Source organism: Notolabrus celidotus, chromosome 16, assembly GCF_009762535.1.
Source record: "Notolabrus celidotus isolate fNotCel1 chromosome 16, fNotCel1.pri, whole genome shotgun sequence".
Classification (NCBI taxonomy): domain Eukaryota; kingdom Metazoa; phylum Chordata; class Actinopteri; order Labriformes; family Labridae; genus Notolabrus; species Notolabrus celidotus.
The window spans coordinates 3,435,695-3,452,207 of NC_048287.1; the positions used below are offsets into that span (position 1 = coordinate 3,435,695).

General features: G+C 43.0%; 1 protein-coding gene across 5 annotated transcripts in view; it reads right to left on the reverse strand.

The window, feature by feature from the left end:
* trappc9 (trafficking protein particle complex 9) overlaps positions 1-16,513 on the reverse strand; it is a 388,126-nt gene that overhangs the window by 195,158 nt on the left and 176,455 nt on the right. For all 5 annotated transcript variants that reach the window (XM_034704883.1, XM_034704882.1, XM_034704884.1 and 2 more), the window contains one exon: positions 5,182-5,324. In XM_034704883.1, coding sequence (XP_034560774.1) covers positions 5,182-5,324 — 143 coding nt within the window. The remainder of the gene's footprint in view (positions 1-5,181; positions 5,325-16,513) is intronic.

The window sequence follows — 16,513 nt, forward strand, 5'->3', positions numbered from 1 at the left end:
CACGTGCTCGTGGCGTCTCATTGCTCTTTCTGGAGTTTATCAATGAACACACGTGAATGTCTGCGGACGGGAAAAAGTCAGTTCTCCGTGTCTTTATAATAACAGGACACACAACTTACTTGTTGGGCATTCACGCACACAGGAACGGTTATAAACAGGGCAGGTAGTCGGAGCGAGAGGGTCAGTCTCAACCATAGACTGTAGAAAATAAACTGAATCCTGCAGTTCTGCCTCACGGTGAGTGCGCGCGCCCATCAGCTGCAGGCTCTGTTTGGCGCGCTACCACGCAGCTGCAGAGAGCAGAGACGTCCACCCGGTCAGTCTCTGACTTTATTACAGGGTGAAAGTATGGACACTCTCCTACTCTTCCACTCCCTCACAGTCACAGGGATGCGTTTAGGTACCGAAACATGGTACCGTTTGATTTTACGTGAGTCGGTACTCGGTAGTACCGACGGAATTCGGTCGGGACCTATAAAAGTACTGAATTCGGTACCCATCCCTACACGCTACCATAGTGGAGCCGCTCTATTCGGCGCAACTGTAGAGGCCCTAGACCTCTGTTATAGGACCAAGCGGCCACCTCCAGGCTAAAAATATAAGTCCAATGTGGAAGTGCTAAAAACTGCAGTTCATTGAGGATCCGCTTGAGGCTGGCTCTGGAAGTACAGGAAACCACATACAAAAAACGAGTGTAGTCTGGATAGATCATTTCTGGATAGCCACACTGTACGGGTGGGGATTTTTTTTCTAACGCTGCAATTTTGAAGATATTTAGATTACCAGTCTCCCCATGAGACTTGACTTGATTGACAGGCAGGGACACTGTAGCTGTTGGCAAGGAGGCTCAAACTCCACCTCTTTACCTCACACTGGCTCGACAGCAGCAATATGGCTCCCGCCGACGATTGGCCTCAAAACAGCTCTTCAGAAACAGATGGGTGACGTCACAGATACTACGTCCATTATTTATACAGTCTATTTATAGGACGTATTTCCCCCCCTGTGCTGTGTTGGTATCATTTTTAGTGAAGCTTAGCCAAACTTTAGCTCTTTTATCGCTGTCCGCCATGATACTGTCCTCGCGACTTTGTTGACTTGCTGCGTCGCATGTGACGTAATGTTACGCTGTCACAGGTACTGGCAGCAGGGGCGTGTCCAGAACCTTTTTACCGGGGTGGCCCAACTGAGGCTCTCACATAGGCAGGGGTGGCCAATGCATTTACAAATAAATAACATTTACCCTTTCTGTCTTCACAACCTACTTTCATTAAAGTAGGTTGTTATATTCCTTTTGACTTAAAAATAAAAACATGACAAAGTGGCATACATGTTCTAAGCTTAATTCTTTGAGGACTTACAAAAGAGGTTTTTTTTAAAGTCACATTTGAGGGCACTAATAAAGAAATCTACTCTCAGCCTTTTAACTCATCCCAAATTATAGATTTTAACAGAAACCCCACCTCTGACAAGGCAAACAGCCAATCATAGTTTAGGATTTTGGGGTGGCCCCTGGGGTGGCCAATTACATTTCAGGGGTGCCAGTGCCACCCTTGGCCACCCCTCTGGACACGCCACTGCCTGGCAGAATAGAAAAAAATCTGTGGACTGCAAAATTCTTACTGAGGTTTAATCCTGAATCCTTTAAAGGTGACATATCACGCTTTTTTCATCAATATATATTGGTCTAAGAGGTCCCCAAAACATGTCTTTAAAGTTTATGCTCAAAAAAACACTTTGAAATCAGATTTTGGTCTGCCTGAAAAGCCATCTTCTTCAGCCCTCCTCAGAACACTCTGTTTTCTCTCTGACCACGCCCCCTCAGGAAGTGGATGTGGCCTCGGCTCTCCAGCACGTTGACCTGCAGCAGGACCTTTCTGAACCATTGGTCACAGATTTTGTGTTTCTTGTTGTTTTATTTGTCAGTATGTCGACGTGTGTCTTGGTACACAGCTACGAACATGTAGCTATGTAGCTATGCTAACTAGCGCTAGCACTTTTCCATGAAAAATAAAAATCATCCACTAGATCTTCAAATCTGCAGACGTGGGGAGTAAAACCGACCTTTGTGTTTATTAAGACAGCCTACAACTAGCATGCCTCCCTCCTAAGCTCCTTGTTAGCACACATGTGTGCAGGTAATGAAAAACAGAGGGGGGATTCAGTATTATTTTATACAGTCTATGGGCTGAACAAGCTCCAAGCTCTGACTCCGTTACAGACCGGATATTGTTGTGACGTATGAAAAACACTGAAAACTGAAACGGCTCGTTTCACACACATTTACAGAAAGGTGGAGAAATCAGAACAGGGGCAGAATGGATTCTTTTCATTCTCGGGGGGTTTGTAGACATGCCAGGGAAACATATTTCAGGTAGAGAACCATTAAAAAGTCGATTTTGCATGATATGTCACCTTTAAGGCGCTGTTAGGAACCGAAAAGTGAAACGAAATGCACGTTTCTTATCAAATCCTTGGATCTGAGAAATTTGTAAAAATGGTACCAAATACTAGATAGAACTACTGATATGATTTCCTGAACACGTGCATTGGTTGGATTTACCTTGAGCCTGTGTGTCGTTGGAATGAGGCAGAGGGTGCTGCTGTAAGGAGGAGGAGAGACGCGTTGACCTCCTGCTCATGTTCTACACATGTTCATGTGAATCAGCACCGAGCCCAGATGGATGGTTTAACCTGCAGATATTATTACAGCCAATGATACACCTAAAGTGGCCATTTTACGACCACGATCAGTCTTCATGGCTTGGAGTTATTCTGTGAGAGTAGTGGAGCAGAAAAGTGGAGTGTAGTGGGACACTGGGAATGTGTGTGTGTAGTAATGTATGTGTATGTGCATGAGGGAAAGGAAGAGCAAAGGAAAAGACTGAATATCCATTTAACATCCATTCATGTCTGCCACAATCTGACCTTCTGAGTATTCTGGTTTTGATAGCAGTAATGTCATAGCCAAAGTGTTACTGCAGTGGTTACAGGGAGGGTCGATATCTGTTCAACCACTCAGGAGGAAAAAAGTGCTGCAATATATCGTATGTGAGGTAGAATGAAACTTTAGAGTTGAGGTTTATCACCCATTACTGGAACAAGAGGGGGTGTGAGTAAAAATGTTTAGCACTCTAAAGACAATTATCTGATCACTGGGTTGGGATAAGTCGTCTCTATTTACACTCTCTCCATTTTTCAGTGTTCAATGTTCTCCTTCCTTTTTGTAATCCTTGTAGTTTTTTTCACTGGTCTTACAGCAGACATTGGCTGCAGTTGGTCATCATAATGCATTACCAGCATCAGTTCACACGCATCTAACCACACTTGGTCTCCTGAAACAGATAACTCCAACAGCTAAAGTTCAGTTCAGCTAAATATCTGCTCGGATGTTATCTCATGACTCCAACTCCTGCAAACAATGACGATGCACAAACAAGGACGTCTGGGCTGGTGAGCAATGGTCACACCAGGAGCCCTGAGAGAGTTCAGACTGGGTCCAAGCATCTCAGATCCAGATAACACAGGTTCTGCGATTGCAAGTTAATGTTAACAGTCCGAGACAGTCCAGCTGCAGACCTCCACTCTCAGCCGACTCTCTTGCAGAAGGAAGTGACGTCAGGATTAAGAGAGTGGAGGTCTGCAGCTGGACCCCTCTTGGTTTTTCTGTGTTTTGAATGTCAAGTTGAATACCTTTCCAATATGTTTTTAGTTTTGGACAGTCCCAGAATATATGTGTATGGTCTCCAACCAGGCCACAGCCCCTCCAGCACTTATTTGAGGATCTACCAAATTTGGAGGTCACCAGAGGAGGGTCAAAAATCCCCATCCTAGTTTTCCAGTCAAATTCCCTCCAGATGGGGCTACCTGTTTCTCCATGTTCCACTCTGCAGGATGTTTCCCAATCTTCATCTGAAATTATGGTATTCATCTCCAATTCCCATTTTCTTTTTGTATCCAAAGTACTATCTTCTGAGTCTTCTTGTAAAATTTTGTATAGATGTGAAATAACCTTCTTTTTAACAGTTCCTTTAATTGTTAACATAAAAAAAAAAAATTCTAGTGTAGAAGGTAAAGCACATCATTTTTCCCATTCATCATGTTTCTGTAAATAATGCCTTATTTGGAGATATTGAAAGAAGTCATGGGGTGAAAGGTTGTATTTCTGTCAAAGTTATTCCAAGGACATCAGATCTCCTCCTTCAAATAACTGACTTACAACAATTAGACCCCTCTCCTCCCAACTTTGGAACCCTGTGTCTATTGTGCATGGTAAGAAGTCTGTATTGTGTGCAATCTTGATTGCTCTAGATATGGACATCGGAAGGCGTAACATTTTTCTTACCTTTGACCATATGTTTAAGGTGGTTTTGGCCCCATCTAATTTATTCTTTCTCCATACATTTCTTCTCATGAATGGGACTGTGTCTAAGATAATTTTCAGGCAATCACTCTTTTCCATATCCACCCATAAAGTATCCCTATTTTGAGCCAACCATGCAGTCATAGATTTGAGTTGGGCAGCCCAATAATATTTTTGCTAAGTTAGGCAAGTTCAGGCCTCCATTTTCTTTTGAACATTTAATTATTTGTAATCAAATTCTGGGTCTTTTATTTTGCCAAATAAATCTGAGGAGTTGAGAGTGGAGGTCTGCAGGTGGACCCCTCTCAAAAAGTCCAGATCACTCTTATGAACTTCAATGAACAGACACTGCTGCGGCTAAATCAAATGAGCAACATGCAAACTTCTAAGAGTAGAGGGCGCAATACCAAATTACTTTACGGCCTTCAAAAACATTCAAGAGAAGTACCCCTAGCAGGGGCTTTTCAGTTCCTCTGGTCGAAAAACGCCTTATGTTTACATTTCACAGTAATGCTCAGTCTCTGCAATTTTCTCTGTTTCTTAATCTCACACATATTTCCAGCATGTTGTCTTCTTCTTTTGCTATTTAATGCAGTTACCATTCTTCTTCTTCTGTTACTTAATGCAGTTAGCAAACAGCTTTAACACGCTCTTTAGCAACTGTCTGGCGGGAATACCGTATTACAACCAGGCACCGGTGAAAACTATGAAAATGGTACTTTTAAAATGAGAATTTTTTACATTAACTCTCTTAAATAAGTGAACAGATATTCTAGCATTCTAAAATCCTTTCCAATCCCTTGTGGAGGCTGTGTTACCTGGTTGCAGGGAGGGTGCTGACTCTGGTGAAGAAAACAGATGGCTCCACATCCACATGGACTCCCAGAGACAGCTCCCTGTAGTAACCTTCCACTTTGCCTACTCCGCCCGAGTACTTGAAGTTCATCACCGCTTCTAAAGTCTGCGAAGAGATCAAGAGAGGGACATCGATTAAAATGAAGCACAACATCATCTCTGTTATAACCAGGAAACAGCTGTATCGCCCTGAGTGTGATGAAGGTCAGGTGTTTCAGCCAGCACACAGTGTCTCACCATCCCATCAGTAGAACTGCTGTGTTTTCAGGACTGAAGCATCAAAAACTCATTGTAGGGAATTATAATTGCAGCAGCGAAAAGCTATTGTGCTATGTAATGAGATGGAGGTATAATGATGAGAAAGCCTGAGGAGTGGGGAGAGTCTGATTGGTGGTTGTGGGGGGTGGGGGGGCAGTTGGTGTGACTTGCTGGCTGTGTTCCACATTGATGAGCAGAAAGTGGACACAAAAAATTACTCAGGGGTACTCAGAGGTATTCTTTGGCGTGGTGGGACGGGACGAGCAGCCAAGTGGGCGAAAGATGGGGAAATTAAAAGTGGCAGTTTATTGTGAAGGAGCACTCGCTGACTCAGGCAATGGGCTGAAGCGGGTGGAGGGATCATCCAAGGTCCCGCTTCTCCTCCTATGCGGTCTATATCATCTCTCCACATATTGCTGATGGAGGCACTGGCTGTGCCTTTCAAGAACAAATTTCACTGATTCCTTGATTATTTTTAGTCTCCATACCCTCTCGGGGGGCGTGCAGAGTGCCAAGTGGAATGATTCGGAGCCTGCTGGCTAGACGTCTGGCTTATTACTACCTAATGACAGAAGCACAGCACACTGAACAAAGAGAGATGAAAACATTAGAGAGGATTATTATTATTTTAGAACAAGACCCTTAATTCCGGATTTTCATTCATTTAAAACAGCGAGAGTTTGAGCTTGCTTCTCTGGTATAATTTTCAAGCCAATCTTATCATTTTCCTCTCGTTCTGGTATTGAAGCCATTATTCCTAGCAGTGTGGTACCATGAACAATAATGCTCACTTTGGTTCTCACTGTATTACAGTTTACCAACTACTAATGGAGGGAGTGCCATGGCAACTGATGGAGACATTTTTGAAGCCAAGACGCTGATTTTCAATATATATGGCGGTCCTCATGATGAAGATGAAATATTTCACATATCTCATTTCATTTATTTATGTATTGAGTTGGGACAATACACATTAATCAACATTAATGCATTGAGCATCAATGTAAATGCGCCGGACTTAGCACAGATGCTAAATTTCAACCGTAGTCCCAAGGCAGGTACCTGCACAACACAGACACAGTAAGACTTTAAAATCTCACAGCTACAAATCAGACGATCTTTACAGCAGAAATAAACATGTTTACAGCCTGGTTCAAAAAACTGTTTAGTCTGAATAGCTCATTTCTCTATGAGCACACACAAGATCGTCTTCTTTGAATGGGTGTGTATGTGGTTTCCTGTGTTTCTGCAGCCACCCTTAAGTGGACACTCCATGAACTGCAGTTGATAACACTTCCGCATGGGCTTCATACTTTGAGACCGGAGGTTGCCGCTTGGGCCCGCCTCTTTACCTCACACTAGCTCAGACAAAGTTAGAGTTCAACATTTCCAATATGGCACCCGCCGAAGATCGGCTTCAAAACAGGGCTTCAGGAACAGATGGCACTTCAAGGATCCATTTATCATACAGTGTATGGTTAGAGCATGAGCTTCATGTATCTAGACTGAATCCTTAGCATAGCATCCATGGTTGAACTCAAACTGAGCTCTATTGTTCTTCCTATCTTTCATCAGATGTCCCGTCATCCGAGGAGGACAAATACATGTCAAAATTTAAGGTTAGGGGGAAATGATCCCCCCTGAGAAAATATGCAAATGTGTAAACACTCTGACCTTCATATCTAGCATGCTTATTTTCATGATGCAGAATTAAAGCTGGGGTTGGTAATCAGATTTAGATCCACTTTTTGTCATACTGGTTAAAATGATCTTTATGTCTTGATGGCAATCAATACATAATGTGTTCCTAAAAAAGAGTGAAGAAAAACTGCTATCTACAGCCAGAGTAAACCTGGGAAAACACCAACCAATCACCGTTTTTTGGCTCCCCAAATTTTAAACCAATCAAATCCCGTCCAGCCGTTCTGCCCTCCTCCTGCACGTACATTTCCCCGGCGTGCACTCCTCCGAGTCCCCGTCTCCTGCCTCTACTTCCCCTGACTCTATTTACTGCCCCTCTCGCTCGTCCTCGGGCCTGTCTCCTCTGACCTGATGAAGTGCTTTGCTCAGGACTGTAGTCCGGATCAGAGTCTAAAAAGCTCTCACCAACAAGCAGAATAATTAATGACGTTCAGTAAGTCCTACAGAAAATATAGATTTATTGTAGCGTCCGTCCGGATGCTGTAGTGATGACGAGCCGATTGGTGAACACGTTGATCTTTAATAACCGGTCACTGTCGGCCGTGATCACGCCAACCAACAAAACAACAATCAATGTTTGAATGAATGAAAAACTTCTCCTCTTGTATCTCCCACTCGCACACTCTACACCTCTCCTGATGCCTTCACTGACCGTCAACACTGTAGGAATTAAGAACATCTACACTGAACACGTTTAACAAACAGTAGAGCTGTTACAGTATTATATATGTGTTATAACTTTTCTCCTGATATCGTGTCACCAGGACAACTGGATAATGCTAGCATGATAGTTGTGAGTACTAACAGCAGCCATGTTTGTTTGTGTTTTTAACTTTCACTATGAGAATGTTTTGGTGAGGACCGGTTTTGAATCAGTCACGATCATATGGTCGAGAATCAGTGGCGCTCGTGCATGTGAGCGGGGGGGGGGGGGGGGGGGCGTCGTTTTGGAGGAGCTCCGAGCTCCGAGGGGAGGGGTTAGACGGAGTCATGAGGAAAAGCTATATTCAAATTCATGCTGGTTTACCGAGACTAACAAGGCTGCAAACAGAAATGCTGTTATTCTCTCTGAATATAATATCTCAACTATGTGTTTCCCCTAAAAACAGAGGAGCGAATCGAGGTTTGTTGTGGAGGAGAGGAGCGGCCCCAACATGCAGGCAGGAGGAGACTCAGGCTGTGTCTGGAGCAGAATGAGGAGGAGCTGTGCATTCATATGGATCTTTAAAAGATAAAAATTTGTCGACGTGGAAAATGTCGCCACGTCATAGTATTGTTGTTAATTGTTATTGTTGTATGATAAAACCACATGTCGGTCGGTGCATGTTCATTTGTAGCTGCAGTGCATAACCAAACATACAGGGGGCAGTATCGCTCCCACTGTTTACATTCTGCATGGAAACAGAGAAGAAGAACACATGAACTCTGGAGGAACGCACTGACGATGAGGCTCAAAAAACCCAAACCCAGAACGTCCAAAGTTTGAGAGAGTTTTATCCAGAACAAAGCAGAGAAACAGGTGAAGTGCAAACTATGTGAAGTGCATCTCTCATTCCACGGCAACGCACCAACACTTTAAACGCAAACATCCTACATCCTGAATAACATCCATACAATAACAACAATACTCTGTTTTGTTCCTTCTGTTTGAGTTGTGCTAAGGAAAGGCGTGTGGATGAGTCTGTGATGAGGAGAGGCTCATGCACCCCTCAAATGGTCGAGGTCTTGACAGAGAGCATCCTCAACCAGTGTTGTAGTCGAGTCCCCAAATCCGAGTTCGAGTCGAGTCCTCAGTCCTCTGTGTTCGAGTCCGAGTCCGAGTCCAAGTCACCAGAGAAAAATACGAGTCCGAGTCCGAGTAGAGTCCTCATGACTTGAGTCCGAGTCCAAGTCGAGTCCTCACCGATAATATTATATATTACAAGGAGGGCAGCCGTTTGAATCCAAACTATTGACTGTTAGACTGGCTGTGTGGACCTGGTCTGGCTGTGTGGACCTGGTCTGGCTGTGTGGGACCTTTTGGATGTGTAGGAAACACATTTATTTCATTAACATTAGTGTTGGAGCTATTTCCATCATTTTATGCCATAAATATAAATTATTCTAATATATTCATAATCATTTTACTTTATGTCATTTATATGTTGTTGTTTGTATTAAGGGTAATGTCATGTGCATTATCATTATTTTATTTTAGTAAGCATTTTGATAGTTTGATGGTTTTCACCTGGATGGGCAGATAAGATAAGAGGGGCGGACACAGGGAGAGGTGAATGTTGTTGGGGTTTTTTTTTACCAGAAGACGTTAGAGCACGAGAACACTACAGACTGTTTAATGAGAATCTATCTTGTTTAATAAGACATCAGAGAATCTGAAGTTTTTCCTGGACATTTGAAATGTGTCTGATCCTGTACGATCCGCTCTCCCCCAGCGCCGTGGCCGGTTTGATTTTCAGTTTCGATTTTAGTAAATTGACGAGGTCTGACTGCCACTGCAGTGAGATTCTAATGAAATCCGGCCGGTGTGTGTGTAGATTAATTTATGAATGAAGTCACAGCGTTGTGTGACGTGCGTAAATGCACTTCAGCTGCGCTTCAGTTGATGAGGGGACACGCTCAGAGATTCTGCTGCACTGGGATCACTGCTGGTGTCCAATAAACTAACAATAAATCAAACAACTTAATAACTTTGGTTTAGTTGTTTTAGTCGCTAATATTACCGTTACACTAACACAGTAAAGTGATGAATGGTCTCAGTAACTTTAGCATCTCTCTCACTTTTGGGTTCATCCTGTACAGATGTCTGTTAAAGTTTGAGCTGGTCTCTTTCCTTTTAGGGTCTCTTAAATCTCCAACATGTCGCTCTGCTCTCGCTGCATTTACTGTGAAATCTTTGAAAGAAAAATGCACGGCTGGTAACGTCTTTTAATCCTGGCAGACGTCACGTCATGCGCATGCAGGCGAACACTCATGCCAGCCCTCGCTCTGAACGGAATACATTTTATGAAACATACAAAATCTAACATGAACGTTAAAACAGTCGGTATCAATATATAAGCCCGAGTCCTCCTCTCTATCATCCGGGTCCTTTTGCAGTCAATGCTCGAGTCCGACCCCAAGTCCGAGTCATCAGCGCTCGAGTCCAAGTCAAGTCACGAGTCATCAGTGCTCGAGTCCAAGTCCAAGTCACGAGTCCTGCAAAACGTGACTCGATAGGACTCGAGTCCGAGTCCTGGACTCGAGTACTACAACACTGTTCTCAACATGATAGTCAAGGACATGAGACCACAATGCAGACTGAAGCAGTCCAAAATACTTGAGGCAAATAATCGTGACTAATCGACTAATCCAAAAACTAATGGATAGATTAGTTGACACCAAAAGTAATCGTTAGTTGCAGCCCTAGGTGACATGCTATTTCCTAACAGGAAGAACACATTTCATATATTTATGAACAATGATGATTTCTAGATCTTAAAGCAAAAAACAGAAGTGCAGACTCATTTTTCCTTTGAGCGGTAGAGGGCTGTGCAGCAAGCCGTCGTGTGATCCTGTGTCTGCCTGTGTGATACTGACGCCCTCAACACGATCCTCTTGAGGAACAGTGATTGTCTCAGTGACACGAGCAAAAAGCAGCTGTGCACCCACGATTTCCTTTTCAGACTGGGGCTGACCCCGAGTTCCTCCCCCGTTCAATCCTCTTTCTCTTTCTGCTCTCAGCCCCCTCAGGACCACGATTTCAATCACACCGGGCTAAAAATAGACCCTGCTGTAATGAGCTGACTGCGTTAGGAGTAAGCCAGCAGCAACACACAGCCTGAGTGCACACATGCATTATTTTCACATTAATACAAACAACAAGATAAGTGAGAATGCCCAGATTAAGGTAACAGTTTAATTAAAGTGTCCAACATAACTGATAAGTACACTGCATGAGCTGTTTTGTTCAACTTAATGTCTCGTCGCTTGGAACAGAGAAGAGAAAGACAGGAGAAAACAGGGACGTGGAAGATGAGTGTTTTCTCCATTTTGATGAATCATGTTCAACTGGAAATACGACAACTGAAATATGACTGCTTCATTTTCAGTAAGGCTGTGTGAGACGGTCATTCAGAAATGCTAACCTCCACTGGTACACATGTTTAAAACTGTAAAAGGCTCAGGAGAGGTAAACAGAATATTTAAAATTCATACAGAATGTCAAAATGTAATCATATCACAGATAAGCACCATGCCTTGGTAATAAGCAACAGCATGTAGTCACTTAAAGGTGGACCAGGACACCGTCTGTTTTAGTTGTTTTTCCCTCAGCACATTATCACTTGGTGCTGGGTCATCAATACAGGTCACTTAATACAGCCTGACTGCCATCCATTACAGGTCACAAGCCTAAAGGAGAAGAGACATGAAAGTGTACCTCATGCTCATACAATGTTCTTTAAGCCAAAATTAACATTTACTTGTGAAGCCATTAGATGGAAACATGGCTTCCCTTTGTAAGACAAACATCTTCTAGAAGCTATGATGCTCTTGAGGCGTTTTTCAACTGGAGGAACTTTACCCCTGAACTACATGCGTTTCAACCGGTGGACCCAGGGTCTAAATTTAGTTCAGGGGTAGATAATCTCCCCCCTAAAATGCCCCTGCTAGGGGGGTAGTACTTTTCAAAGGTCCCGGGACTTTCGGGGGGCAGGGCCTGCAATGCTGAACTTGTCTGATTGGTAGATTAACCGCAGTGTTTTTATTCCTCCCTCCGTCCACAATAACATCACACACATCTATGATTCACTTGATTTCTCTTTCTTTCATTAGTTTTTATTTCTTCTATCTTTTTTGTATGTGTGTGTACTTTTCAAAAGAAGAAGCTGTGATTCTCTTGATTTAGCAGCTTGTAACAGTAGTCTTCTCTCAGCCCACCGTGAATGCGTCTCTCCCGATGTTACGGTTTTAAAAGTGACCCTGTAAACTGGAGACCTTCAGCTGAACATGTCAGTGTTTGTGGAGTTTACACAGCTGTTGAAACACAGAGGGAGTTCCTGGGAATGCAAACTAGCTTAGTTTTTATTAAGATTTCAAAATATCCTCATCAGATATTTAATGATCGTCTAAAGACGTTTATGAGGGATGCATCCGGCTGAAAGTCTCCAGTTAACAGGGTTGCTGTTTAAACCAAAACACCGGTCAATCTCTGCCACGGCTTTTTGAGTTCAAAAGGATTTTAAAGCCGTGTTGAAACGTCTTTGCTACTCGTGCTTATCTCCTCTCACGTGTTGATTCAGTGAATCCATCTGTGATGAAATATAGCACCATCTAAAACAGCACCAGCTGAGTCTCTTCATGCTAACAGGCTAACTGTTGTGTTGCTCATAATGATACCTGCCTGTCCGTCTGCTTCTATGGTGTCATCTGTGATGAATGGCATTTGTCTTTGTGTTACTGCCCTCTACTGGTCTGGTGGTGTAGTGCATTTACTTTTTTTTTCTCCATACGTCACTGGCCTGATTTGCACAATCTACCCGGGACTTCAGTCCGCGGTCAAAACGCAGACAACAATGGGGGCACAGGAACCTTTTAGTTCAGAGGAAAGTAGTTCTGGGGGCTAAAAGACCCCGGAACTCTTGGTCGAAATGCACCTTTAAAGTATGCATTGATCATTTGGTATGTTGTGTTGTTGTGTGATAGTTATGTTTCTTTTACATCTTGTCATCTGTGTGATGGCTCTGCATATCTCTCACTGACTGCTGTTTCCTCCGGCCCTTTGTTTAATCTGTAAATTACCTTTGTAATCTGAGTTTAGCTGCTGAGCATCGCAGGCATAAGATGGAAAGCAGACTCAGCATCAGACCGGCTTGTACCCGAAATGCCACTACTCCACTATTTTTGTCACAACAAAGCTCCAGCAGACTATCCTCCAGATCCATCCATACAAATGCTACATTATTGTGACAATAGAGAATTCATAACATCACTCTGTACTCTTTCCTTTGCACTTGAGGCTTGAATAAAATAAGAGAAAGAAGAGGAACGCTGATGGTTTTTTGAATGTCTTGGCCCTCAGATAAAGATCCTGACACACCTCGCTAAAGAGATTATGGCATGGCCACTTGTGCCCTGACAGGAATACCAAGATAAAGCGTCTCAGTGACAGGTAAGCTGTGCAGGGGCAGGGAGCTCTTTAAGTTGCTCAGGTTTAATGGATTTGCTTCCACCCATCGCTGGCACTTGGGTCATGACTACCTAAGGGGTTTCTTAAAAGAACAAGCTTAATAAGAAATTCACTTATACGCCGTCATATTAGCAAGTCAATGACAAGATCAATATCAATTTAATAAGAGGACAATCAATACAAATCCAACTCCTTTACACCTTAGCTTAGCACAAAGACTGAAAGGATCCAGCAGAGAGTCTTTGTTGTTTTCATCAACTAATCACTTAAGAAGAGTTAAAGTTACTGAATCTGGTTATTATCATGTGAGACTTTTCCCTGTGTAGACATGTTTTCATCTGATTGAATGACAAGTTCATGGATTGGTCTGAGTGCGGTGAAACAAAGCTCCATCAGGGTCAGCCTATATTTTGGCACTCATTCCACTCTCTCTGATAGAGGCTTCCTGTCAGCTCCAAAAAGAGAGGCACTAAAATGAATAGGCTGAGGAAGTGAGTGACAGGAACAGTCAGAGCTGAGAATTGTAAAAATATTTAGTACACTCTGTCCATCTATCCACAGGTGGGAACATTTTAGTTGTTAGCGGCTAAAGGCTAAAGACCTGCCCATAGACTGTATAAATAATGGACGTAGTATCCATGACGTCACATATCTGTTTCATGATGTTTTGAGGCCAATTGTCGGCGGGAGCCTTATTGGGAATGTTGAACTCAACATAACTTCTGTCAAGCTAGTGTGACGTAAAGAGGCGGGCTTTGAGCCTCCTCGCCAACAGCTATAGTGTTCCCGCCTGTCAATCAAGTGAGCTGTGCCTCTCATTGGAAGACCTGTAATCTTATAGGTGACATATCATGCAAAATCAACTTTTTAATGGTTCTCTACCTGAAATATGTGTCCCTGTCTACAAACCCCCCGAGAATGAAAATAATCCATTCTGCCCCTGTTCTGATTTCTCCACCTTTCTGTAAATGTGTGTGAAACGAGCCGTTTCAGTTTTCAGGGTTTTTGTTACGTCACAACAATATCCGGTCTGTAACTGCAGTCAGAGCTGGGAGCTTGTTCAGCCCATAGACTGTATAAAATACAACTCAACCCCTCCTCTGTTTTTCATTACCTGCACACATGTGTGCTAACAAGGAGCTTAGGAGGGAGGCATGCTAGTTGTAGGCTGTCTTAATAAACACAAAGGTCGGTTTTACTCCCCACGTCTGCAGATTTGAAGATCTAGTGGATGATTTTTATTTATCATGGATAAGTGCTAGCGCTAGTTAGCAACGCCACATAGCTACATGTTCGTAGCTGTGTACCAAGACACACGTCGACATACTGACAAATAAAACAACAAGAAACAATAAATCTGTGACCAATGGTTCAGAAAGGTCCTGCTGCAGGCGCCTCTTCGTCAGGATCAGATTCATGTAAACACTTGATCAACGTGCTGGAGAGCCGAGGGCACATCCACTTCCTGAGGGGGCGTGGTCAGAGAAAAAACAGACCGTTCTGAGGAGGGCTGAAGAAGAGGGTTTTTCAGGCAGACCAAAATCTGATTTCAAAGTGTTTTTTTTAGCATAAACTTTAAAGACATGTTTTGGGGACCTCTTAGACCAATATATATTGATGAAAAAAGCGTGATATGTCACCTTTAATATCTTCGAAATTGCCACCTAATAAAAAAATTCACCCCATACAGTGTGTGTCGATCGAGAAATGAGCTATCAAGGCTACACTCGTCTTTTGAACCAGGCTGTAAACATGTTTATTTCTGCTGTAAAGATCGTCTTCTTTGAATTGGTGTGTAAACATCTGAGAGAAACATCTTATGATGATGTTGGTGAATGAGGCATATTGGCAATAACAGTCACCATAGAAAACACTGTTCATAATGTCAGATCAAGCGGCAACCTTGGTCTCAAAATATGAAGCCCATGTGGAAGTGTTATAAACTGCAATTCATCGAGAATCCGCTTGAGGCTGGCTGCAGAAACACAGGAAACCACATACACACCCATTCAAAGAAGACAATTTTTACAGCATTAATAAACATGTTTACAGCCTGGTTCTAAAAACGGCTTGGGTCTACGTCAATTATTTCTCTATCGACACACACTGTACGGTTCAGAAGATATTAAGATTAGGAGTTTTTGCCCAAATCATGACTGACTTGACTGACAGGCGGGAACATAGCTGTTGGCTAGGAGACTCAAACCCACCTCTTTACCTCACATTAAGTTTGGTTGAGTTCAGCATTACCAATATGGCTGCCCTGCCTACTGGCTTCAAAACAGCACTCAGGAACAGATGGGTGATGTCACGGATACTACGTCCATTATTTATAGTCTGTGTGTCCGATACATCATTCTATTCTTTTTGTATTTGATGTTTGATTATTTTAATAACTGATGAGGTAACAGGAGCTGCAGCAATGTGCCTTAGTTATCTGAGTTGAACCCTAACAGTCCACCACGCATAGAGCACTTAACAGCGCCCACTTGCTCCTTCTTGTCCTCAACTTGCATGAAGGAGGCAGAGACAGACGAGGCGCCGCTGTGTTTGACCCCTCACTCACTTTTCATTTTATTTTAGATACTTTTTCACATCACTGAGCAACTTATCCGTCCTCGCTCCGCTCCACTGCCTCGAGGTCGCTGCTGCTGCTGCTGCTCATCAGTTTTTCTTCACTAAACTTTCTCTCTTGTGATGTGATACTAAGTCAGTCTGATCGCTCGCAAGTTACACACCGTGTGCCTGGTCTCTGGTGATTAGTGATGATCCCATCTATACTCAAGCTCTCGGGTCCCTGAATGCAGATAGACTTATGAAGGGCTGGACATTTATAATACACTGTTTCAAGAAGACACATTTAGGAGTGTCATTTTGTGACCTCAGGGATTTCAAATTTGGCTTTAAAGGCCCTGGAAATGTAAATGGAATATTTAAAATGTACACAGAATATCAAATTTAAATGTGTAATCAAGCTTCAACCAAAATCTGAGTGAAAATAAACATCCATTACTCTGAAGTCACTCTGTTCAAAAACAGCTTCTTTTACAGGTCAGAGCATTTCTCAGGACTGTGTGGGCGTGGCTTAACTCTTTGATTGACAGGTCAAGAGAGAGTTCACAGCCTGCATGTTTGAGCTGTCTGACTCTGAATCTGAACCTGGAGCAGAG